Consider the following 25,302-nt stretch of genomic DNA (forward strand, 5'->3'; position numbering starts at 1 on the left):
ATTTATTTACTTAAAACCAATAAAAGCAACTCTCCTCTGCTTTCTTTTTACATAGGTCTGGACATCAAAAAGATGAATAGAAGGAGAGAGTGTTAGGGACACCACAGGCTTCACAGAGAGCAGAAACTCAAATCTCATTCATTTTCCACCTCATCTAACAAGCCTCTATAGAGCTACAAAAGAAAGATTCTATTTTTCCAAACAAAGCAAAACCAAGAGAGAACTGGATTAACTGATTCGGTCTTCAGTTTCCTGATGCTTTCTTAGCTGGCAAAATTCCACTATTTGTGTTTTTCAACTTACTTTTTAATTTTCTGGCCTTCTTTAAAGAGTGTCTTCCTGTTAGGCATTAAATCTGCCATCAAAACATTTGACATGGTCATTTGTAGAAAAAAGGCTGTGATATCTCAGTGAAGAGGAAAAGATGAACATGAGAATCAGATAAGGAGGATGTCACAAAATGTTTTTGACTTTATTATCAATTTTAGAAGTTGCCAAGTCAAAATACTTGTTTAACACTTCTAGATATCATTGCTGAATTAGGAAATTTGACAAAAATGCTGTACACTTGTTTAGATGAAAGCCAATGATTGAATTCAACCACAGTGCTAACTTCTCTATAACAGGGCTCCATAGCCATACATTTAACTAATTTCACATCTCAGGCTATTGATGCAGGGAAATTAAATTCTTGTCACTGTAAATGGACCTATCATATATTTCTCAACTTTTAAATATTTCCCTGCAATCAATCTATATATTCACTATTGGAAAGCAAATGCAGCCTTCCTTTCCAGTTAGTATTTTATGCACCCATACTATAGGCAGCTCAGCTACAGTCTTAATATACTTATGTCAGGAAGTATAGAGGCATTTCTTAATCACCTGAATCAAAACTGTGTATCAAATCTTTACATGGAATTCCTGGATAATATTTATTCTTTGAATATAACAGGTACAATGAAATAGAGTAAATGGCAAAAGTGTTGACCAGAGCACCCTATATGTAATACATGATTATAGATTTTTAATTTCATTTCCACTTTATAATTTTTAAAGAAAAAAATATTTATGATGTTTGGCATTTCCTATTTATCATTTCAGAATCACTGAATAAGGCTGGGGAGGAAAGTGTTACAAACAAAAATACTGCATTAATTCCCTCGGTATTGCATAATAAATTAAAGGTAGTCACACTTTGACACAGCTGACTTCTTTGATGAGGTCAATGGCTTAGAGATTCTGTCCTTCCTTGCCCCACCACTGAGAAATGAGCATATTGAAGATAGGTTGGAGGGCTCTTAGAGACACTGCAGTCTCACTCCTTAATCCTGCTGGAACATTTACAGCATCACGGGATGTCTCCTTTGAATGTCAAGATTAAGAACGTAATCCTTTAAAATTTGGCTCAGATATACACAGAAGTGAAATTAGGTTTTTCACTTTTTAAAAGGATGGCAGAGAGATACTATATAGGTAAGTTTCAAGGAAAAGTTCTTGAAAACAAAACAATTCAGGAGGTGTGTCATAAAGATAAAGAATACATGATTTTTAAGATTCTTTCTTAAAATTGATTGTGGCAAGTTATAGTTCATATCTATATTGTGCAAAAGATATCACAAGATTTAGAATAATTTCTAAATACCAACAATATAATCTGATTAGTATTGAAAACTAAACTAAATCAAATTCTGATAATGTCAAGATTCAGTTTAACCTTCTTGTTTTTTTAAAAGGTCTTTTTCATCGGTATCTACCAACCGTCCAGACATCCAAACTTTCAGTTCAGTTTAGTTGCATCTAAAAATTTACAAAATATCTGCATTATGTTAAGTATGGACGGACAAATCCTTATTTTACCGTATTTTATTCTCAGCAATTCAGAATAAAATTCATGATCCACAGCTGGGGAAAATAAATATAATTTAAAGTGTTTTGTATGCATGTTTAATATACGGTTCTCCACTATACTAATCTTATAGTTGTTGCAATTTTGACTATGTTTGTTAACACAGGAAATTTGCTATAAAATTGGACAAAGTTTAGCCTAGAAGTAATGTGGAGTCATTTAAGACTTGTATCTGTAGTCCAAGACTTTCAAAGGCAGTTTAGTTAGTTTCATGTACTATTCTGTGTCTGTTTTCTCAACTTCCCATAAATTCATTTTCTACTAGAAATAAGAAGAAAGTAAAACAAAAAATGCTCTTCTTAAACAAGTTTGTTTTATATTTAAGAGATTTCTTAAAAGGCTATCTGATAGTTTTGACTTTTTTATTTTTACAGTCCTCCACTCTACCAACTGAGCTATTGAAGGATCACTTGACTTTTTTATTTTTAAATAAGAAGTTGGGGAATGGGAAAAATGAACCTTGATAACGTTTTTGAGATAAGCTCATGTAATCTCAGCTATCTTGGCCAAAAATCATACAAGGAAACCTAAAATAATAATGTTGCAATATCAAAAGAGACAGAAGTATGAGTCACTGTAGAGGTATATCATTGGGACTTCTTGCGAAGTTCTAAGCAAAAGAAACCGAAGTGCTATAGTAAGAAAATGTTATACAGTGCTTCTAAATCGATATTTCCACTTATAAAATTGCATATAAAATGATCAGAATATACATATGCATATATGATTATTCATAATTAATTGGGTCGGAAATCTAAGAAATATAAAATGTGGTCAGCTTTAGAATAAATGCTTAATAGTTTAGCTGGTTTGATATTTCCTTGATTAGAGTTTAATAATCTTATTCAGAATCTTAAATATAAGAAAGCCTGCTTACTATTTAGAAATAGAATTTGAAAGCAGCTCTTTTCTCTGGAAATCAATAGTATGTATAGCTCTTTTAACACCAGAAATCCTTTTCAGGATTTTTCTTCATTATTCCAAAATACTGCAAGTTATGTATGTATTACAGTTCAGTTTGGTACTATTGCTAAGGCCTAGGGCAAGTTTACTCATTTTATAGCTTTCTGTGGCTCCACCTCTTCAAAGAAAAATTTGCTATAGATGACTTTTGAAAACAGGGATAAATGCAAATAAGAAGAATTTTATTTTCTTCTAAAGAACAATCTTATTCCAATTATCATTCACTAGTCATTTACTTAATAGTGAGTTCCAGTGGTTTCTAATAAATCAAATGATTAAATATTATGGGTTTAATAGTACTTTGTTAATTCACTAATACTTTTTCACACCGATTTTTTTAATCACAGCCAAAAAATAAAATGAATGTTTTGCTTTGTTTTGTTTCATTCTAACTGTATTTATTGTGCTCTTAATATGTTAGGTACTGTTTTGGGTACCGAGGATACAGAGGTGAGTAAGACCAAGTCCCTGCCCTCCATACTTCCACCTGTAGATGCTAAGACATATTAAAATTTACAGTAATTAAAGCAGTGGGGTGTTGGTACAAGAATAGATATAGCAGTGTCACCGATTAGAAAAAACCCTGGCTTATTACAAGTGAGTATACATTAAAGATAATACTACGGAATGGCTTTGGGACTAGTTTGTATAATTTAGAGAGCCTATTTCAAGATTCACTAGCCCATGCACATGAATCACTTTTGAGGATTTTTTTTTAATTAATTACTTAATTAATTTATTTATTTATTTTTGGCTGTGTTGGGTCTTCATTGCTGCTCGCGGGCTTTCTCTAGTTGCGGCGAGCAGGGCTACTCTTTGTTGTGGTGTGTGGGCTTCTCATTGCAGTGGTTTCTCTTTGTTGCAGAGCACGGGCTCTAGGAGCACGGGCTTAGTTGCTCCTACTAGTTGCTCCTAGTAGTTGTGGCACGAGGACTCAGCAGTAGTGGCTTGTGGGCTCTAGAGCGCAGGCTCAGTAGTTGCGGAGCACAGGCTTAGTTGCTCCGCAGCATATGGGATCTTCCTGGCCCAGGGATTGAATCTGTGTCCCCTGTATTGGCAGGTGGATTCTTATGAATGTTGTTATTTTGTAAGTAATCCAGAAATTTTGACATTTTTATCCTATTCATTGCACATACTATTATTTTAAAAAAATTAAATTGATCAATCAAGTGTGAGGCAAAGAATAGGTATCCTAGTTAAACACACCTTTCAAAACAAGGTTAATAACATCTATAGATTTGTAGGAAAAATCAGGTGACATTTTAAACTCAAACATTTTATTAGCGTTTTTAAAACAGTAGAGGAGCCTTTATCCAGTGATTTTTTTTTTATTATTATTATTTTTTAACATCTTTATTGGAGTATAATTGCTTTACTATGGTGTGTTAGTTTCTGCTTTTCCCCATGTCCTCAAGTCCATGCTCTAGTAGGTCTCTCACTTCGTCACAGCTTACCCTTCCCCCTCCCCATGTCCTCAAGTCCATGCTCTAGTAGGTCTCTCACTTCGTCACAGCTTACCCTTCCCCCTCCCCATGTCCTCAAGTCCATGCTCTAGTAGGTCTGTGTTTTATTCCCGTCCTACCCCTAGTCTCTTCATGACATTTTTTTTCTTAGATTCCATATATATGTGTTAGCATACGGTATTTGTTTTTCTCCTTCCAGTGATGCTTAAATGTTTCTAATTATAGGATTTATGGAGGGCACTCTGAATGATTTAGCAGCTAAATTAAAACATATGTTCTAGGACCCTGCTTTTATGCTATCTAAAGCAAGGGCTTAGGTGGTAACAGACCAGGGGGGAAAAATACGTGAAGTGTAAGAAAGTACATGGCACTTCTTACTGAGTGTTTACTCTTGCTACTGATGTTTTCTTTATATTATGTACTTTCCCCTCATCACTTTATCTTCCTTTTATAATTATTCCTTTTTCTTCCACTGTACACCATACTCTCCTCTATTTCTACGTTCACTGATTTTTAAAAAATTAATTAATGAATTAATGTATTTTGGGCTGCATTGGGTCTCTGTTGCTGCACGCGAGCTTTCTCTAGTTGCAGACAGCAGGGGCTACTCTTTGTTGCAGTGTGCAGACTTCTCATTGCGGTGGCTTCTCTTGTTCTGGAGCATGGGCTCTAGGCGCACAGGCTTCAGTAGTTGTGGTGTGAGGGTTCAGTAGTTGTGGCGCACGGGCTTAGTTGCTCTGCAGCATGTGGGGTCTTCCCGGACCAGGGCTCGAACCCATGTCCCCTGCATTCGCAGGAGGATTCTTATAGGTTCACTCATTTTGAACTGCAGTAGAATATTACATTGTATGAATCCACCCAAATGTGTCGATCTAGAAGTCTGATAATGGACATTTGTGCTCTTTCCAAAGCTGCAGTTCACATTCCTGGGCACATCTCAATGCCCCTGTACAAGGGCTTTTCCAAGGTCTATCTAGGAGAAGAATTAATGTGTCGTAAGGTGTGGAAATCTTGAACTTTACTAGCTATTGTCAAATTTCTCCCTAAAGTGATTCTACAAAATTTTACTCCAAACTGTTGTTTGTCAAACAGATAGTATATAAGAATTTCTGTTTCTCCACACCCTCACCATGCTCTTGTTAGTCTTCTTTGGAATCTGATAGTTGTTAAATAGTATTTAGGCATAGTTTCAATCAACCTTTACTTGGTTACTAGTGAGACTGAATATCTTTTTATGTTTACTGGCCATTTGGATCTCTTCTCACATGAACTGCTATTTTGCCTATTTTTAAAATTTGGTTTATATATCCCAGTATTGTAAATATCTTTTCACACTCCGTGGTATTCTTTTTTCACTTTAGTTTATCATGTCTTCTGTTGTACTGAACTTTCAAATATTAATGAAGTCAAGTTAATTAAATGCCTTCTTTGGAGTTTGTACTTTTAGTGTCTTGCTTGAAAAAGAATTGTCCTCACTCAGGAGTCATAACATTTGCATATGCAATCTATGAGTTTTACATTTATATCCTTAAATTTTAGGTCTTTAATCTACCACAAAATTTATTTTGTGCATTCTATGAGGTAGAGTTCTATACATCCCAAACCCCCAAGTATCCCTGGATCACTTGTTGATTAGAGTCAATAGACCATTGTTTTCCCCTGATTTCTAATAGAGCTTTTGTAAATTAATTACTCATATATATGTGGACCTATTTTATAGTTTCTAATTCTGTTCCATTTGTTTATTTTGTCTAACACTGTGCTAATACCATACTCTTAACTACTCAGGCTTTAAAATAAGTTTTCATGTCGGGTACAGAAAATTCCTATCACCAATTTTGGTCTTAGAATTTATCTTGCCAACTTTTGGAACTTTTAATCCTAAATAAATTTGCAGATGAACTTGTAAAATTATTTGAAAAATACATTTAGGTCTAAATGCCTTAAATTAAAAAAAAAAAAAAATCCTTGAGGAGAATTGGCTTGGGCCTGGGAGATGTTCAAAGCTGACTCCATTGTGGGATCTTTCATAATTTCCACAAAAGCTCCCTTGCTGGGTCTTGTTCTTCTACAACTACAATGAAATGGGTGGCACACCATTTTCTTCCAGCTTCTGTATCTGGCCTTGGCTCCCTAGTTTTCCAGGGTGATGTAGACTCTTACTGTTAAATTCCACATTTTACTCTTATTAGACAGAGGTAAAACTAGTTATAAGCCAACCCTCTTCTCTTCATGGCTCACTTCTAATTCTTGGAAAACATCTACATTCTTAACCTGATGACTTCTGGGATACAGGCTGATCCTAAATCAGCTGCCTCATTTTAATTCTTTCATCAAAGTAGCTTGTCCCCTCTCCTCTCTCGTTCTCTAGATTTCTATCTGGGATTTACTCAGTGGACCACATTCCTTCTACATATCAGGGTCATATATCAAATTCTCCAAGTAAGGTCATTGAAGGCTTTCTTTTTAGGCATCTTGGCATGTAGAATGTGCTCTCCTTATCAGTTCCACTCTAGAGGGTGGGTGTGAAGCACATATATTATCAGATCTTACCACAACAATCTCTTAAATGGTCTCTACCTACCCACAATTCCCTTTCAATTCTTTTTCATAAGCATGTCATGATGAGGGATCTGAGACAGGATGTAAATTATTTTGAAAGTTTCCTTTGAAAACTTGTAATTTTTTTGTCTGCCGTTCTCTTTGGTATCTGATATCTGTTGTCTCTGCAACTCATTGTAAACTTCCAACCTAACATCCTTTTGCGAAAGCTTTGCATATGTTTCATTAGATTTTTACATATATATCATATAATCACATTAATGTGTATGTAGATATAGATAGCATTTCCAATCATTACAATTTCTTCTCTTCCGTTTTTGTCTTTTGCACTAAAGACCTCTAGTAAGATGTATTGAAGCAGTGATAATGAGCATTTTTGCCTAGTTTCAAATTTTAAAGGTATTCTTCCAATGTTTCATCACTAAATATAACATTTCATGAGGATGGAGAAAATTCCCTCTTATTCCAAGTTTGCTAAGCTATTGTTTGCAATGAATGAGAGTTGTTTCATCTGTTGGTAAGACCATTATTTTTTTCCTTCTTTAATCTTTTAATGTGGTGAATTACATTAATAGATAATCTGTGTAATAATGTTCCATATCTGATCTCCCTGTCTGTTTGAGACTTTCATAAAGTTAATAGCTATAATAATATTAATTCTGTTGAAATGCTGAAAAGGTGCAATTTTGGCTTTTTTCTTTGGCATATGAATAATTTGAGAAAATAAGAATAAAATGTAGCTTACTCAATATTTGTTTGTTTGAATAAAGTGTAGAGGACTTTTACAAGTGTAAAGATTTAAAAGCAATTTAGATGAGAAAACATCAACACCAGCAGTATATTTTAGTATCATTGTTTTAAATTAAAGTCTTATTTATGTTTTAAGAAAGTAGAAAGAAATAAATTTCTATACTTAAGATTTTCCTTCGGAACATTTCTGCATGAAAGAAATGCATTTTTAAATGTTTTTCTTTTTAATAGTAACAGGCTTCAAAAGAGAGTTAAATAAAGTATGATTTATAAAATGATACTTTCTGATAAAGGATGTTACCACAAAAGGTGAACATGTTGTATCTGGATGTAGGTTTAATTGACATAACTTAGTACACACTAAGAGAGTTGGTAACATAAACTTGATGATGAAGAGCTGGTCCTTCAGACATATTGTGTCGTAACAGACAAAATTCATTCCACTCTATTCTAAGAGCTTTAAAAACAGCATGCTTTCAGACTTCAGACTATACAGGGGCAAGCAAAATAACTGCCTCACTAGAATAAAATATATGTGCCAAATAGTATTTGCATGCTACTTAACCCTAAGGAGATTATAGAGATATAAATATTCCTAGGAGATCAAAATGCACTTTGGAACAGGCATACTGGCTTCACGCCTACACAAACTATGCCACGGCTTGCTGGAATATTGTGCACACCTTTGAATTTAAAACTGTTTGAACTTTGCTTCTGGGATATGGAGGTAAAATGGAGAAAATTTTAATAGATAAAGTGAAATTGTGAAGCTGATTCAAAGAATAATTGAAGGAAGGAGAGAAGGAAAGAGGAATGAAGGAAATTTTGGATTTAAAAAGCTCTTGACAAATCACATTTCTCATCAGATTTAATGTAGTTACAGACATCACCTCCCATGAGACATGGTAGGGCCCATACCCAGATAGTCAGACACTGACCTTTGCTCTCTGTTGTGGCATAGCTAGTGTTACCTAAAGAGGAAGAGAGTTGGCCACCTGCCTTGAGGTTCTGAAGTCATAATCCAGACCTCTGGTTCTCAACCCTGGTGCATAGCTAAACTGCCTGTGATTTTTTAAAAAATCACATATCTCAGATATATCTCAGACATATCTCAGAATCTTCATTTAGGTTACAGATCTTTTTCTTGTGAGGGAAGATATCTTAGAGGTAGAAACTTAGACTCTGGAGACTGAGACATATGTGCCGGAGGTCCAAGCTGACCAGCTAGCCGAACCAGCTCTGTGATCTGTTATTTTCCCTTTTGATTTAATCTCTGGCTCTTTCAATCCTGAGTATGTTGCTAATCTATAAACAGCACTCTATCATCACTATGATTAGTATCATACCATGTAAAAGGAGCACTTTCAGGCAAATGCAAAGGTCGTATGCATGATTATAGAACAGAGCTAAATAAATGAAAATAAGACAACAGGAACAACAACAACAAAAAGTTGATGGTAACATATTGTTAAAACATACTGCACACAGCAAATATGATACTGTCACTTTTATCCACATCCGTCTCTGTAAGAAAGGGTGAGGTCTAGACAGTCATGTAATTTCTTTTATGCAGGCTCTCTTTCAAAGTTTTTTTCAGTAAAGCTTTAATAAGTACTCTGAAGATAAGAAGGACATGGTTGATTATATGCTAGTGTAGGAGGAGAAGAAGAAAGGCCACTAACATTTCCTCCTAATTCCTATTAATTTTCCTGGTACAAATGATGAGCAAAGTATCAGGGGGAATGAATCTCATATGCAGAGTGGCGTGGCTAGGCCGCTCAAATAGGTGAAAGTTTCAACCAAACCAAGAACATTTTGCCTAGTGTAGAAAGAACTAAGAGTTATATGTTGTTCTTTTCAGTCACACCCAGAAATAGTTTGTATTCATTATTAACAGCATCTTTGAAAATAATGATATAAATATATGGGAGTGCTGTATCTTTATTCATTCAACTGAACACCTACTGTCCTAAGGCCCACATGTAAACAGTAATGAGCTAAATGGGCAAGTTACTTGCTCTTATATTTTGCAATCTAGGGGTGTGTGCGTGTGTGTGTGTGTGTGTGTGTGTGTGTGTGCGAGCGTGTGTGTGTTGGGGAGGAATTGTGGGAGACGCAGAATAAATATATAGCAAGGTGATAAATGGAATGATTTCAGTTAAGAGGGGTGGTATGGTTGAGTGCGATTGGGGCTTTGGGATTGGAGATTGTGTCTATCTAATTTAGAACAGATATGGTGGTGACATTTGGGCTACGATCTGAAAGACAAAACAGCTGTCTGCATCTTGGGGAAAAAGAATGTGTGCAGTAGGAAGTGCAAAGGCCCTGGAATATTGGTGTGTTTGAGGAATAGATAAAAAGGCAGTTTGGTTAGAATGTGAGCCCAGAAGAGGATGACAGGAGATGAGGTTAGGATTATGCAGGGTTCAGGTACTGGAATATTTATAAGGCATGGCAAGGAATTTAAATTTCATTCTTAGAGAGAGATGGACTGGAGGATTTTAAACAAGGAATTGAATACCTATGTTGAAAGGGATTGATTTACCTACCTAAAAAAGATATTTTGTTCTATAAAATTATATACGAACACAGTGAGAAAATCCTTCCGTATAATCATTATATATCATCAAGATGTATTGAGTCTTCATATGAAGTAGGGCAGAGGTTAGAGAAACTACTATTTTATTACACATAGCAGATATGCTTCTTTTCAGATTTATCCTATTTGGTGGCCTTATATAGAAACAGCCATAACCTTGATCTAAAATCTTTCATTTGGCCATTGAGTTTCTTATGACACTCAATGAGTTATTGTCTCTTCATTTGCTCTGTTCTCCTTGAAATGCAGAGGTTCATGTTAGACTGAGTAAACTGGATGAAGCAATTGGGCTAATAGTTTATCAGATAAATCCTTCAGTTTTTTTAGTGATTGATACATTATAAATTCTACTTGATCCAAGATATGAATATAATTTAGAAGGTACTAGATATTAGTGGGTTGACTAAGTTACAGCCCATTTCGTTTGTCTGTGTAGGCTATAAAACAATGCCCAAGGAATGGTGCTAAAGTTCAGCTAAGATCTTTCACTTCTCTACTCACAGAATTGCAAAGTCTGTAGGGCTACGGAATAAAGTCCCATCTCCTAAGCATAGCACTCAAGTCCTCCACCCTGACACATTATGCCTTTCTACACCTGTTTCATTTACAGATATTTATTTCATCTGCTTTGACAATTCATCTTACACTCTTTTCATCCACCCTACTATTTACATACCCTTCAGGATCCATGCCAAATGTCAATTTTTCCATTAAGTTTTTCCTGATTCTCCCAAGCAGATTTAATTGATACATGCGTTTTATTCTCATAACACTCTGAACATTCCAAGTAAAGAATTTATTACATGGTCTTGTAATTATCTGTTTTTATTTCCATATTCCACAATAAAGAATGATTTCCTCCTGGACAAGCATTATATTTTATTCACCTTTTTCTGAATTTATCAGTAGTTTATACCAGGGAATAGCTCATTTCAGGACCTCAGTGAACTGAATGGATGAGTGAATGAACAGATGACTGCATGCAGCTATCATTCTCACCTTATATTTGATTCATTCCCACAGTGTGCTCTGTGTAAGGAGACTGAGATAAAATGACTCTCTGAAATGGCTTCAGATTTCTGGACTCCGTGTCTCCACTCATGCTGTTCCCTGTTCTTACTGTTGCCTCTTTCCACTAACGACACTACCTGTGAAATCTTACACATCTTCCAAAACCCATGTAAAATGGTCACTCCTCCACAAAGCCTTTCCTTGCTCTTAGTCAAATAGCCATCCCTTCCTCCTCTGTATTCCTTCACACATTGTCAGTGCTTCCCTTTTTCTCATTTCTTTCTAATTGGGTCTGTTTATATTAAATCATAATTATCGGTGCACAAGGCTTTATGTGCATATGCAATTACAAGCCATTTAAATGAGATCATATATGGTTTTCTTGGTACCACTCTCTTACAGCTGTGCAGAGGAGCACACATTTTAGGGCGAGGCAACTGCAATGCTCAATAGAATAACTGATATAGTTATAAACGTTATCCTGTTTGCATTTTTTCAAAATAGAGCTCACATATTATTTCTGCCAAAGATGACCAGATCTGGTAAAACCCTTCATTGAATTGGGTATTTTTATTTGTCCAAGCGATTTCTTTAGAGCTTTATACCAGTTTTGTTGTTATCTAGAAACGTGCTAATGTGCATCTAGGGTGTGTTTTGGACTGCTCCAATACCCTCTTCCAAAGAAAATTAGCTTGTTACATTTCCAAACTTAGAAAAACAAAGATAGTAAAAATGAGTCAGCTCTGACACCATTTTAGTACTAAAAGTAGTTATTTATATGAGCTAATCTAAAAGTAATAACAACTAAAGAAAGTGTTCTCACTCTCTTCAGAATACCCAGGAATGCAGATATCCTATTATTGGTATCTACTATTAATTACAGAATCTATTTAACACTACAGGAAAAGTTCTTTCTAAATGCTATATTCCTGTGTATTTCTAAAAGAGCAAAGGGAAAAGGGAATAGCTTACTAACTATTACACAGCTAAGTGAAAAATGAAGGGCTTATGCCAGGGAGGATGATGGGATATGTTCTCATGAAATCAGAGCACCGACTCTGCAGATGAACTAAGGTGGGTGGGATAAATGCAATGAATTGAGCTGTCTCTTCAGACTTATCCCATTATTTCATCACTAATGAATTTATTTGTCAAACATCAAAAGCAAAGAGTATAGAACTAAAATTTACTTACATTTGCTAAAACCTTCAACTCTTTTCTGTAATTCCAAAGTATCATTCTGTTAGATTGATCTAGTCAAAGATGTATTTAACAGTACTTGGTTTATAAAAGGTTACCTTCCAAAAAACGCATTTGCTACCAAATTTATTTTCTTGATGAATAACTGACTTTCTTTCATATGGATAAAAAAATAATCTTGTTTGTAAATAAATAGACACACACGTACATGAAAGCATATTAAGATGAATTGAAAATATAGCTTCAGGGGCTTCCCTGGTGGCACAGCGGTTGCGCAGCGGTTGCGCGTCAGCCTGCCGATGCAGGGGAACCGGGTTCGCGCCCCGGTCTGGGAGGATCCCACATGCCGCGGAGCGGCTGGGCCCGTGAGCCATGGCCGCTGAGCCTGCGCGTCCGGAGCCTGTCCTCCGCAACGGGAGAGGCCGCAGCAGAGGGAGGCCCGCATACCACAAAAAAATAATAAAATAAAAAATAAAATAAAATATAGCTTCAGAAAGATGATGTGTTTTGGGCATTTGGGAAAATAAAGCCTCACAGTGAATTAATACTATGCATTTTCTATATATATATTTCCTCTCTCAGACTTAAAAGAATCTACTAAAGACTATTCTACCTGTGAGTGAGCTTTGAATTACCTTTGCTTCTGTCAAAGCCCATTTATCAACCTGACAGCATGAATCTCTAAAAGCAAATAAGGGCAGGAAGGGGCCCTGCACTCTTGGCTTGGCAGAATTAAGCTTCTTTTCCACAAGGGAAAGGCATCCTAGACACAGCTAAAGTATTTTACACAAACTCAGCGAAATACTACATAGTGTCTTTTTTTGGAGGACCTATATAAATTGTGTCTGATATAAGTCTAAATGTCCCTACCTTGCAACAGTGTATTAACAAATACATATATTTATTCATCTCCATAAATCTAATATACTTAGCTTTAAAATGTAAGGGTTCAGGAGAAAAAAATATAATACAACCTCCTCTGTAAAAGTAACTTCCGATTATGTATTCTTTTGATATTTTTGCATATGTTCTTACAGTTTTTGTATAGAAACCTAAAGACATAATGATTTGATATTCCTTGAGAAATATTTTCTATAGGCTACACTGATTTTAAAAATCTGATTAGGTCTACATAAGCCTAAGTTTAATACAGTGGTCATTCGATTAATACAACAAAATGGTTTGCTTGAACAAACACCTACATGTAAACATTCAACATCCGGGCACAGAGGTCTGTGTTTTATTAACCAATGTCCTTGAGAACATATCTATGTAACTTGAGCAATTCCCTTTTCACCAATGGAGTGGAATATCATCGTAGAGAGAATTCTATTAAACAAAAAGTCAGTCTTATTATTGGATCTTGCTGGATCAATGATGCTAAAAACATTACCCCAGTTTGAAAAGTATTCATTGTCAGATGTCCATCTAAATATTTATGGCCATTTTGTTTAAATGAAACACATTAAAAATTATACCATTGAATGATGGACATACGGAGCATATGTGTTGGTAAATTGATAAATCATACTCCAGGTGAAGTGAACTCTTTAGAACACCCAGAGTAGAAGTTGATGGTAGGCAAAAAAACATTCATTCTCACACGTATATGCATATTTTATGCTTTTCTAAGAAGTCACTTTGTATCAATTCTGCCTTCAATTGAAAGGAAAATTCATTTTAGGCTTGGGCTACTTTTACCTTTTCATTTTTTATTTTTTAATTTTATTGGAATATAGCTGATTTACAATGTTGTGTTAGTTTTAGGTGTACAGCAAAGTGATCCAGCTATATATATAAATATATTATATATTTATATATATAAATATAAATATATAAATATATAATAATGAATATAAATATATTCATTCTTTTTCATATTCTTTTCTCATATAGGTTATCACAGAATACTGAGTAGAGTTCCCTGTGCTAGACAGTAGGTCTTTGTTGGTTATCTATCAGTGTGTGTATGTTCATCCTAAGCTCCTGATTTATCCCTCCCTGCCATGTTTCCCTTTTGGTAACCATAAGTTTGTTTTCGATATCTGTAAGTCTGTTTCTGTTTTATAAATAAGTTCATTTGTATCATTTTTAAAATTAGATACCTTTACCTCTTTAAATTGAAGTCTGACTAGATAAGTCTATTTTCAGATTGAAAACCAGATCATTTGCATTATGTATCTCAATAATACAATTAAAGTATTTGAGCTGTGAAAGATTATTGCATAACATTTCAGCTTTTAAGAAGGCAAAACCTAAAAATAAAATAAAATAAAATGTTAGTGTCCAACTTTCAAAAAAAAAGGCAAAACTTCAAAAATTCAGCTTACAGTTGATTGGTTGAGAGAATCACCAACTGAAAATGAACTAAAACTGAGAAAAGTTGAGATTAATTTATATTCTTACAAAATACACAAATTGGGTGAAGGGGGTCAAAAGGTACAAACCTCCAGTTATAAAATAAGTCATAGGGATATAATGTACAGCATGGTGACTATAGTTGATAATACTATAGTCAAATATTGCATATTTGAAAGTTGTGAAAGGAGTAGATCTTAAACATTCTCATCACAGGAAAAAAATTTTTGTAATTATGTATGGTGACAGATGTTAAGTAGACTTATTGTAGTGATCATTTCACAATATGTACAAGCATCAAATCATTATGTTGTACACCTGAAGTTAATATAAAATTATATGTCAATTTTAACACATACATACACATACACAAAGAAATAAAACAATAAAAGAAAGACAAATACCCCCCAATATAGCTAATGCAATCTTATAAACAGATATAAAAATTAACAAATATGAGCATAAAAAAAATTAGAAAAAATTACGCCACATGGACAGGTGATCTAATAAGAAAATTTTCCTCACTCTTTTTATAGAAAGTTTTCAGTTTTCAAGGAAATTTTGGTATAATTACATATAACTTGTATTATCATTTGTTCTGCAAAGTTTACACAAAAACTAAAGGTTATTTTAAAGCACTTCAACTCATTAAAGTATCATTTTGAAGGAAATGTATTGCAATATCGGTTTGGCCTTCCTTAAGTATTATTTTTAATAATATGTAAGGTGATGCTCATTTCTTCTCCCTGGGATTTCTCTGATAATTTTTTTGGTTACAAAATTCTTCAAATGATTGCTGAGAATGCCCTAAATTCCATGAAAAGGAAAGGTATTTTCACAAGGAAACTTGAGGCATGAGGTACCATGGAGACTTGCTTATTTCTGCAAAGTGAATGAATTGGATGAGGTTTTTAATGGCCAGATTGAACAGAATAAACCAAGTCCTCCATCGCTTAATGTTTCTGGAAGTCTAAAGGCCTCTTCTGCAACAGTTGGCAGAGGGCTGCATTATGGTTGAAGTAAACTCCCTTTTAAAAAACTCTTATTTATCCCTAAAAATAAAGACACAGAGGAGGAAATCATAGAGTATTTTAAAAAGCATTTATATTGTCTATCAGTTTAGCATTTATCTCAGACATAACAGCTATTTCAATATGTAAATACACACACATATTAAGAAGTTATGTGTACTTAACAAAGAGGTCATCTTTTCTGTTACCCCAACATTTCTAGGACAAAGTCAAGGGAAGTATCTGGAACCATATTTTAAAACAAATGTTATTCTCTGAATTATAGGTCTTATGTCTGTTCTGGAAATAGTTGCATGGCCAGTGTAATTATGGCTTATATGAGTCACAGAAGCTGCTCTAGGCACTGTTCATCCTATTTATACTCTAGCCCTGGAACAAATACTCAGAAGTTAAGGATACAGTGACAAAGACCGATGTCAGGTGAAGTTCAATGGCCACAGCCTCCTTTCTTATAACTCGAACTAAACTTAAGGATCCCAGCAGACACAGGTTAGGGAGAACTCCTACCTCCCTGGAAGTCTTCAGTAGTTATGAGGGGACATACAAGGCAGATCACAGCTTCGTTTGAGGTCTGACCTTGCTGGGCTATTATAGAGAATTGAATCCTACTGAAAAATTTGGCCATAGCAATTTTCTCTACAGCAGAATAATGTACTTCACAAGAGAAGTGTCAGATTATTGAATTCTTTGTGCTGAAATGCTCTTTGTACCAGGGTGTATGTATTGGACCCTACAAGCCAAATACAGTTCCTATACATTCTGTCCAGCTACAGTTTACAAGTCATCTTGCTGTGTGGGAATTTTTATAAAGCAACAATGTGTTAGTTGAATGCCACTGAATGTTTTTTCTATTTTCTCTTGAGTTAATAGAATCAAAGGTAAGAAAGAAGACAAAAATTATGAGAATTGTAGTTTCAAAAGTAGAAAAAATATTAAAGTCCCATTTTCCCACAAGACAAAACTAGCAATACAGTTCGAAAATCTTGTCTCCATATTCAGTCTCTCTAAAAGTAATTGTGTGTGGACTGTATCAAACTGTAAGCCCATGGGTAGAAGAAACTATGTATTTAAAAACAGTTATGAAGAATTAGATCCTTAAGAAGTAGACAGCAAATATTGAAAAAGCATCTTTTGATATAAGAGAGACTGTGAGGCTTAAAATATTCTTTATTCAAGACTGGGGGAGAATTTTTGCTGTTCTCACTATTTCATTGTATGTATAATTTATTTTTAACAATTTAATATCTCTTGCTGTGGACAATCTTCTACTATATCTTAGAATGAACTTTTCAAGATTCCCTACAGATCTTTAAAAGAAGAAGCTTGTTTGATTCATTGAAATTTTTAAAATAGGTGTTGTAAGCTCATTAAATGAATTAAGTTGGTGACATAATGGAAGCTTAGCAAACATTATGTTACTCCTCACTCATTTCATATATACTTGTATTTCTTTCTGGTGCCTTGATAATGTTTCATTTTGTGATCTGGTCAATTTTCACTCTCACTCCCTTTATCCTTCCAGCTAATATTTACTGGAAGTACTTACCATACTAAGTACTATAATACATGCAACAGTCCAGGGCAATGCAGCTAATACTATCCTCATTTTTTGGAGACAGAAGTTGAGTCTCAACAATTTAAAGTCTTGCCTCACAAGGTAAGTAAACAGCAGAGCTCGGAATCCAATCCTGGCCTTTCTAATCCTAATCAGGCATATTCCAGCTCATAGATGAAATTTCTCTGAATTAGACTCTGAGAGTCATATCCGTTAGGAATTGAAATAGATCTTAGGGATTACTGGAATAGTGGTTCCCAAACCTTGTTGTGCAATCAAAATCACTATGGAGTAAAGAACAAAGATTCTTGGGCACTGGTCCTAAATTCAGATTATCCTGGACTGGGCTGGAGCTAAGGTATTTGTATTTTGAACATGCTTCACAGCTGAATGGATGTGCAGTGGATTTGGAAAGCATGGAACTCTTCCAGATTCCTTATTTTAGAAATGAGACAGCTGAGAGTTGTGTTTGTGATGATGAGAGGAATAAAGCCCAGACTTCTCCTCCTCTCACCAGTCTTTTTTCTACTCTATCATGATCAGCAACTAGTCCTTGTGTATGACTGTACCCGGGGACTGCATAATTATTATTTTATTTCTCTTCACTGTCTCTGCAACTGAGCAGGACCCAATGGGGCCTTTCCAAGACAGACTGCTCCCATATATCCTCTCCTGTAGCTCCTCTCTGAAGTACCCAGATAATAGTATCTTATGCATATTTCCTGAGTTTTTCAGATGTTAAAACAACCACCAAATGGAAGAAATTAAGTACTTGATGATAGTGATCAAGTAGCCCGAGGACCTACTGATGCCTAAGGATTGATAATGTCAACTGCCCTGTTACCTCACCATCAACCAGAGCATTGTGCATGAGCTGATCACATACCCTCGGACACCCTTCCCCCACCTGGTCTTTAAAAATGCTTTGCTGAAACCCGTGGGGGAGTTCAGGGTGTTTCTGAGTAGAAGCCACCTGTTCTCCTTGCATGGCCCTGTAATAAACCTTTCTCTATTCCAAGCTCTGACGTTTTGGTATTGTTTGGCCTCACTGTGCGTCGGGCGCACGAATTTGCGTCGGTAATGTCTCTAGTCATTTTTCTTTAGAAAACTGTGAATGAAATGAATGCATTTATTGAGAGAGACTTGCTTAAAAATGTTCATGAAATACTGTGCCTTGTCGACTATTGTTTTGGTTAAAGGAAACAGAGGGAGCAATTGAACCTTTATGAAAAAATATTTACTACCACAGATGGTACCCTCCATATGGGAAAGCACATTTGGGTTGTTAAGTATTGTGTCAGTGGCCTGACCAAAGCACATTAAACCCCATTTAAAATCAAAGTTCATGTCAAAGTACCTTGAAAGAGCAATCCCATAGTGAAATTCCAGAGGGGGAAGTGCACAGAACAGATTAATAAAGCCCATTAGAAGGTGTTTGAGACACTGTTACACTTTGAGAATGTGGCTTTGGTGAGTGAGAAAGGCTAATGATGACACCTGAACTAATTTCCCACTTGGATTCTCACTTTGTTTTTAATCTTATATTAAATAGGAAGAGAAAAATTAAAGGAATATAAATTTTCTGAAAGCTTCTTAGTGTCTGGGCAGACTGTATGCCTTTTTTTAAGGGCGGTGGCTTATGAGTAGATTTATTCTTATGTAATAGACCATTAGTATTATGTTAAAAACTCATCACATTCAAACAATATTCAAGCTGAACTAGCTCTAAGCCCTTCCTTTCACATGGGGGAAAGGAAGCATTTCCTTCTAATTCAGGGATCCCGAACTCCGTGTCCGAGGACCAGCACCAATCATCAGCCTTTTAAGAACCGGGCTTCACAGCAGGAGGTGACCAGCAGGTGAGTGAGCAAAGCTTCATCTGCTCCTCCCCATCGCTCCCCATCGCTCTCATGACCACCTGAACCATCCCCCCCCACGCCCCGTGGAAAAACTGTCTTCCAGGAAACCGGTCCCTGGTGCTAAAAAGGTTGGGGACTGCTGTTCTAATTATTTGCAGGTATTATCTCCTAAATTACAGAGTGAACCTTAAGAAAAAATAGCCTCATCTTGCACTGCATTGTAGTGTCATAGAAACTCAAGTGAAGCCTTACTTGAATTAGATGTGAATATTTGTTGAATGAAGGATGTGGCTGACTTGGAACTGGATGGTGATCATTGGTCAGCATGATGTTTCTGAGGATACAAGGAACACTCAAATACAAGATACTAGCTTTCAAGAACACTGAAGGGAAAATGTGGCAGTACTAAGTAGGTCTAGAACTTAATCACCCTATAGCATGTATCTTCCAGTTTCACCTCTATTATCAATGGAACTCCATTGCTAACCCTGAAATCGTATTACACAACTGAAAGTGTCCTGATATAAAGTAATTTTTTCCCTGGTTCTAACAGATTCTAGAGTCATAGGCAATTTCTGTTAATATTACAGTGAACTCTAGTGGATAATAACAACTATCAACTCTACTTTGATAGAATGCTTTTCGATTTTCTTAAGAGTTAAAAAGCTGAGGAAAGGGAAAAACAAAGAAGATAAGGCAAAAAGCATCCAGTCACAATGACAGGCCCTTAACACTTACTACTCAGTACCCACTGATTCATTTAATAATCATTTGTCAAATGTCTACTGGACACATGATTCCGTCTCTTAATGCCACGTATTTTTCTGAAGTCCTAACCGACACAGGAACCACATGTTATATTTCCTCTTCCACTGCTGACTACATGCTTTGTAATGGAGAAGCATTAATTTTACCTTGAATGTGATCTCTTAGCAACAGGTAAGTGAGGGAAAAGAAAGTTGAAAATTGCAACCCTGACTCCAAACTACAAAGTGAAAACAATTTTCTGTAAAGTCCATTTAGTTTAAAGTCTCTTTTCTGCCTCTCAGAGAGCCTTCCCACTAAGCACTGCTATTAAAGCGCTGCTCATTCCACCTCACCAAGAATTGCTCTCCTGGTTGTTAAGATGACTCACAGCCAAGTACACTAGACTGAAGCTGCCACGTGGATCTTATATTTATTGCCAATATGCAGGGGAAAGGATGAGAACAAGTCAAATGTCTAGCGTCCCTGCAATGCCAGAGGAAAATAATAACATGCCACGTTTACACAGCATCCCTCAGAGGGGTGTCTTACTTCCTCACAAAAGCACCATGGGGTGATAAAGTACATTACCATATTATTTGACAACTGGAATTCTAAATTAAAGATTTTTACCACATTCGGAATCAAAGTAAGTCAACTGGAGAACTGTAATCAAATGTAATTATCTTCATTAATGACAATGTAAGTTGTTCACAATGAAAAAGGCCCTGAAATAATACATAAACAAAATTCTAATTCTGTAAGTATCGTGTTTCTGATGGAATTGATTGTATTCCCCGAAGATACGCTGAACACCTCCCATTACAGAATGTGAACTTATTTGGAAATCAGGTCCTTACAGACATAATTAAGATGTGGTCATACTGGACCCTTAATCCAACATGGCTGGTATCCTTATAAGAACAGGGAAGACAATGTGAAGACAGACACACATGATGAACACCACATGGTTACAGGCAGAGACTGGAGCAATGCAGCTGTAAATCAAGGAAGGCCAAGGATTGCTGCCACCACCAGAAGTTAGGAAGAGGCAAGGAATGATTCTACTTAGAGACTTTGGAGGAATTGTGGCCTTGCTAAGACCTTGATTTTGGACTTTTAGACTCCACAACTGTGAAAGAATAAATTTCTGTTGTTTTAAGATACCACCACACCCCCTCCACCCAGAACATGCTCCATACAAGCATACAGCAAAATGAGAATACTACATGCATATGTGTCAATATTTTCAAAGTTGTTATCTCTGGGTGATAGGAAGAAATCTGACTTTTGAAATGCATGTTGTTTCCAAACTTCCTATATTAAATATGTTATTCTGTTGTATTAAAATAACATATAATAAATTTTCACAGAAGGGCTTATCCCCAGCATAGCCAAGTGGACATAAGCAAAATTTTATCTGATTTTCTTCTCTTGATAATCTAAATTTCTTTGTACCTAACATTCTAAGTTTTCATTTTGAAAACAGTACTGTTACTTACTACTTGGCCCATAACATAATGCTAGGTCCCTTAACCTGCTTTTTGATATACAGTATATTGTAATAGACATGGGAAAAAAAACCCAAATATTCAAATCATCTTGAGCTTTCAACACATTTTTACAGACTTTGTGTCAGTACAACATCAAGCTTAAAAGTTGTACGTACTTTTTGCTTGGAACTGGGTTAAATCTCTTCAACGATTACCAGCTATTTGATTTGAGGAGGATTGCTAAACTTCTCTTAATTTCAGATTCCTCATCTATAAAATGGTGACATTTATAAAAAACCTACACTCATTGAGGTAGTATAATATATAGAAGACATAACATGAGAATTGCTTAGCCCAATGTCTAACACATGCATGCTCATTAAATATTAGATAACATTATACTCTACAGACTGGTACAGACAATTTAAATAATGAACATACTACTATGAATATCCCCTTGTCTTCAAGAAGATAACATCATTCTTTAAAATCAATTATCTATTGCTTTCAACGTTAGCAGTACCATTTAATTTGTGCAGTCTCTTTTAAAAATAACTTAACCTGAGAATCAGTTTGCTCAACTGTGAAATGGAAAAAAATAATACATATCTCATTTGGACAGGTTTGGAAAAAAAATAATATTGATAATAACTACTATAATTTATTGAATATGATGATGAGTCAGGCCCTAGATTAAACACTGCATGCATAGTAATATATTCAATTATTGCAAAATGTTTGAGAATTATTTTGAAGAATCAATGTCCAAGTATTAAATGTAGGTGAACCACGTAAATCTAAAGGAATAATTAGTTGGTGTTAGACATGATGTATTGTGTACTTGCTTGTATTTAACTTATAGTCTGAATATTTAAATAAGCTTTTTGAAGAAAAAGATATATCAATACATGTATTTTCCCTGCCATTACAGCAATCCACATGGCCCACAGCTTTGATAAACGCTTTGAATAAATGAATACATGAATGAGTGAGAGAATTAATTAATGAATAATAACCTCTCTGTCTGGAAGCATCTGAGTTTTCAACTATGTTAAAGATTTGTGGGCTTAACAAAGTCTTTCTTTTTAAAAATTGCATTTTAATCTTTATTCACTCAGTATCTTTTCAGACATCCAATAAGGATTAACTCAGCAGATATATTATTCACACATGTGAATACACATACATACACACATGCTCTCTATATGAATGTACTACTTACTGTATGTAAATTGTATGCAGCCTCAAATTGTATAGAAAAAATGACAACAAAACTTGGTGTTTCCTTCAATATTTTAAAAACTATGAAAATGTGAAATTTTTACTTTGCCTAAAGCCCCTGTTGCACTTAATACCAATCAAAAGCACACAGGAAAAATCAGGTTTCATGGGACATACACACAGAAACACAAAATTACATTCTGTATGGCCCTGTGGCATTTTGACAAAATGGTCCTGAAAAGAATGTGAAGAATGAGTGTAAGGAGAGGATCATGAATGTAGAAGGAAATTGTTTTTATTGATTTTCATTGGCACTACAGTTCCTAACACAAGAAATAAATTTATGAAATCAGTGATAATTTTGGCACTGAGAGGCAGGCTACCTTTAGCACCCAAAAAGTTGGCTCTCATATCCTTCTGATTACTAATTTCTGAGTTTCAGACCTGTTTCCGATGTCCAAATGATAAAAAAAAAATAGGACAAAATAAATGAGATATTTTAAAAGAACAAGAAAACTTTTATTTTTATCCTCCACCAAGATCTTAGAATCTATATTGGTTCTTTTATGTATTACTGCATTTCTTTTGCACACTATGCTACCCTGTTACAACAGTAAAAATGTAACTTGGAAACACAGAGATAGAATGTAGTATCCTTAGTGCATTCAGATTTATCCTGTCGTTCTAGGAGGCTCTCCAAATTTTTTTAAATGTTGGAAATCATACAGTTATAATAGATGGCTATCATACTGTCAATGGCTTTTGGGTTTCTGATAACTTTACAGAAGCCAGATTTCAGATACCATCTTTAATATAACAAATAAGTGTAATATACAAACTGTATGAATCTGAAACAATCTTGTAAGAATGGTTTCTTTGGATGTTAAACAGTTGCTGAATCCATTGTTCCTCTCCCTTGTGTATGGTACTATTTCCATTTGCTTTCTGACACGTTATTAAATGCAATCATAAAGCAGAGTGTTTCCTGGAGCAGAAGAGAAGCAGAGGGAAATTATGTTACTCAGAATATCCTAAATTCAATAAACAAAGTCTCTGTGTATATGCACAACCAATTAAACCATGTTGACTCAATTGGTCAATCAATTCTGATTTAAAGCAAAGGTCAGCTCAGTCAAACCAGCAATCAATTAAAAAAAAAATCAGTAAAAACTAACTTTCAATGTGCATGCTTGGGATATTACAGGTGATGCAATTATTCCAGAAAAAAGAAGAGAACTCTAATTATGTAACACTGAGTTTAAAATTGAGTTTTAAGTTTGTTTTGTTAAAATATTCTTTATACTCTTTCTTGCCTCAGGATATTTTCTTAACTGCAAAAGAAGGAAATTAATTTAAACACAAGGAGACACATTTTTCTTTGAGAAGATCTAGATAATTTTATAATGAAAAAAACAAATATGATTTTATATTTTCTAATAGTTATAGTCTCAGGGACTAAACAAAGTAGGATCTTTAGATTAACCCTCTAGAAAACAATTAAAATTATAATCTTTGGATGTCGCATCATCATCATCATATCACTATCTGAATACCTTATACATTACATGACTTAAAAAAAATCAAACAAACAAACAAAAATGACTTCATGAACCATGCAGTGTTGGGAGACAAACCTAGCACACCAATTATCACCTGGTAGCTTCTGCTAAAATAGATTTTAAAATAAAATCACAAATATTCAATCCTGGGGACATCTTAAATGTCCAAAACACAGACTTGAAAGAAAACACAGACACTGTAATTTAAGGCTTTCTTAAAAATGATACATGTTCTAGCATTTTATGTTCCATAGAAACCAACATGACAATAAAGGGAAGTCAGTGAAGAGCCCAGGCTTTTTCTTTCAAAGAGAAGACTGTACTGTGAAATGGTTACAACCTGGGCTCAGAGAGGTCTGGACAGAAACCAAGATTCCCTCTTACAAGTGAAATAAACTTGCACAAGTTACTTAACAGCCTAGGTCTTGTCTTCTTGAGAATAGTGAAAAATTTCCCTAAATTTGTAATGGTATTTAACCAAAACAATGTGCGCTATGTGCTTACTACAGAGAATGTTGAAAACTTGGTATTCGATAAGCTATTATCGCTATTGATACATTACGTAAGCTAACTAAATCAAAGATTTCATCCACAAGGTGGAGGGTTCCTGTTCTTCTAAGGAAAATATAATGAAAAATCACTAAAAAAAAAAAAAATTAATCAGATTACAAGACAAAATTGCACACTAACCTTCAAATATACAAAAACTGAATATTTTAGACTTTGGAGATGGAAGGAAATGATTGCTTTTAGGGAGTATTTAACACTTAAGGTATATAGATGGTATTAAAAATATACACAGAAGTATCCTAAGTAGACAACAAACACTTGGTAAAATGAGCTTTGGCGGATGTCCAATAACAAATAATAAAAACTATCCCCTCAAGGGGCTTTAATTAAATGTTTGGTCACTAAGGGCCATCCAAACAATATGGCAGGGCTTCCCTGGTGGCGCAGTGGTTGAGAGTCCGCCTGCCAATGCAGGGGACACGGGTTCGTGCCCCGGTCCGGGAAGGTCCCACATG

The 25,302-nt window shown here is 35.1% G+C and overlaps 1 protein-coding gene and 1 long non-coding RNA gene across 8 annotated transcripts in view; one reads left to right on the forward strand and one right to left on the reverse strand.

Annotated features, from left to right (window-relative positions):
- PCDH7 (protocadherin 7) overlaps positions 1 to 25,302 on the reverse strand; it is a 451,994-nt gene that overhangs the window by 102,046 nt on the left and 324,646 nt on the right. Inside the window, exon 3 of one of the 6 annotated variants that reach the window (XM_055086114.1) lies at positions 5,193 to 5,308. The exons of the other annotated variants lie outside the window; for them this stretch is intronic. Within the exon in view, the coding sequence (XP_054942089.1) occupies positions 5,208 to 5,308 (101 nt within the window). The 3' untranslated portion in view covers positions 5,193 to 5,207. Of the gene's footprint in view, positions 1 to 5,192; positions 5,309 to 25,302 lie in introns of those variants that run through there. 6 annotated transcript variants of the gene reach the window in all.
- On the forward strand, positions 1,434 to 18,398 carry LOC114486596 (uncharacterized). 2 transcript variants are annotated; one of them, XR_008617843.1, is made up of 5 exons: positions 1,459 to 1,476; positions 3,294 to 3,322; positions 14,354 to 14,393; positions 17,369 to 17,503; positions 18,129 to 18,398. It is a non-coding gene; the product is annotated as an uncharacterized lncRNA (long non-coding RNA). The 2 variants fall into 2 exon arrangements; XR_003680599.1 differs by lacking the exon at positions 14,354 to 14,393 and having other exon boundaries at positions 1,434 to 1,476.

The sequence above is a fragment of the Physeter macrocephalus genome, chromosome 7, assembly GCF_002837175.3.
Source record: "Physeter macrocephalus isolate SW-GA chromosome 7, ASM283717v5, whole genome shotgun sequence".
Classification (NCBI taxonomy): domain Eukaryota; kingdom Metazoa; phylum Chordata; class Mammalia; order Artiodactyla; family Physeteridae; genus Physeter; species Physeter macrocephalus.